Source organism: Onychomys torridus, chromosome 18 (assembly GCF_903995425.1).
Source record: "Onychomys torridus chromosome 18, mOncTor1.1, whole genome shotgun sequence".
NCBI lineage: Eukaryota > Metazoa > Chordata > Mammalia > Rodentia > Cricetidae > Onychomys > Onychomys torridus.
Window position 1 is genome coordinate 40,460,030 of NC_050460.1, and position 2,404 is coordinate 40,462,433.

The 2,404-nt window shown below is 42.6% G+C and overlaps 1 protein-coding gene across 1 annotated transcript; it reads left to right on the top strand.

Moving 5' to 3' along the window:
- The first annotated feature begins 454 nt into the window (after positions 1-454).
- Positions 455-1,754, top strand: LOC118569398 (putative sperm motility kinase W). Its single transcript, XM_036167157.1, is given in 2 exon segments — positions 455-1,542; positions 1,544-1,754. Coding segments are annotated over 2 exon segments (1,299 nt in total).
- The last annotated feature ends 650 nt before the right edge of the window (positions 1,755-2,404 follow it).

Sequence of the window (2,404 nt, forward strand, 5' to 3'; positions counted from 1 at the left end):
GACTTTGTAATTTCATGGGTTCTGATAGTGGAAACATCCCTGAAAGGCCTTCTGGACTGTAGTTTGTTTAGGACATAACCTCTGTTCTTTCCCCCTATACGTTTGTATCTTAAGTCTCATGATCAGTTTGGGCCAGGATTTTTCATTTTGGTACATTCTTGAAGAATGACCAAGTTCTTCTATCTCTGACCTCAGTCTTTTCCTTTGCACATTTACATCAGCAATTCCATCTTTGACCTTTACTATGATTCCTCGTATAGTGCTTTGAGACTGTGTTCTTCCAATATTTATATGTCCTTGATCTGCAGCATTAGATTGTTTGGGATATCCCACATTCCATGACAGAATTCATAGCACTAAACATCCATCCAAAAATTGCATTAACTATTGTTTCTCATGTTGTTTGTCCCAGGAACTGGCAACAAGATAAAGTGTCCTAATAGAGCAGAATATCATGGCAAGTCCTTTGGAAGAAAACATCCTTGAAAAGGATTTCAAGATCTTAACATCTCTTGCCTCTGGTGGATTTGGGGAGGTGAAGCTTGCCTGCCACCTTCCTACACATACACAGGTGGCTGTCAAGGTTCTGGAGAAAAAAATGAATTCTGTGGCTACCATCAACACTGAAGTACAGATACTTCAATCTGTGGAACACAGAAACATAGTTAATTTCTTTCATGTTATTGACACAAGTACAATAACTTATCTGATCATGGAATATGTTTCAGGAAAGGACCTGGATATGTTCCTCAGGGATAGAGACTTTCTAAAGGAGGATGAGGCTAGACCAATATTCAACCAGGTCGTTTCAGGGGTTCATTTTCTCCATCAAAACCAAATTGCCCATCGTGATATTAAATTGGAAAATATCCTTATTGACAGAGCTGGCAATATCAAGCTTTGTGACTTTGGTATGGCCAGACAGCTGGCAGAAGGGCAGATGTTGGAGGATTTCTATGGCACCTTGGTCTATTTGGCTCCAGAGATTTTGGCAAGGAAACCCTACAATGGACTGGTGGGAGATATGTGGAGCTTGGGAGTTCTCCTCTATGTACTGGTCACAGGACAATATCCATATGAAGAAACCACCTTTGAAAGTATGTACAGGGTTATCACCACCACAAAGTATCCCATTCCCTACCACTTGTCAAAACCCTGCATCATCCTCATTGAACAATTACTCATGGTCCCCAACCAGCACAGGATAACAATATGTCAGCTCCAGGAAAGCCAATGGCTGGGCAACATTAAAGAACATGAAGCACCTGCAACTAAGGAAATCCTTCCCAAGGTCATGGAGACCATGTGCACCATGGGATATACCTGTGAGGAGATTGTATCATCTCTGAAACACAAGCAACCAAATAACTTAACAGCAACCTTCAATATCCTCAAATACAAACTGAGCTGTGGGGACAGCCATCAGCAGAATCAGAAGCCCTGCTTAAATGGAAAACCTGAAGGTGCTCTTCACCCCCTTCTCCCATTGAAGAGGAGAGCAAGAGAACCAGCCTTTTCAACAAGCATAGGAGATGGGAAGAGACAGAAGATACACCATGCTGAATAGATACTCGAGCCAGGAGAAAAAGCCCTGTTCAGATGAAAGAGTGCCAGAAGGAGGTGTCCCAAAGGCTAATGTCATCATCAGTGCTACAGCACACAGTTGGGTCAACATGAATTCTGTGGAGAGCCTGCCTGGTGATCTCTCTCCTCACGTGAATCAGCCATGGTTGGAACACTCACATGGTTTCTGAACATAGGCCTCTCCACAGAGAAACCATTCATGGGCCCAACATGCCAATGACCAGCGCAAAGAAATACCTATAACAACGGAAATCATGTCACTGGAAGCTGAGAGTACTGTTTTCCTGCTGCAAGCCCACTTCATTGTGAGCCCTAGATCCCTGTGTAAGCTACAAAGAAATGGGAAGATTGTGCATTGCATAAGAGGCCCAGTTCTTTGGCCACCAAGATGTTCTCCTCCATTGTATCTTGACTACATTATTTTAATAAATATTATTTTGTAAATCACAAATATACTATCTCAGAGGGAACCTGCCAGGTATATCTCCCCCACAGTCAAACACACACACACACACACACACACACACACACACACACACACACACACACACAAATATATGTATGAATGCATGAATTCATAAAACTTGGTGTCAGGGCCTGCTAGGGATAAAACCATAAGTTCTAAGCCTTCCACATGGCTAACATTCAGGACCTGCCCAGTACCACATTTTCTACAAACAAAGCCCCAAATATGCATATAGGTCTGTGTACCTGGTATTGCAAGGTATTCCCTCCCTTACTGCCATAGCAAAACCTCTCTCTTCTCTATCCTCTCTTTCTCTCACTTTTTCTATACCAACACACACACACACACACACAC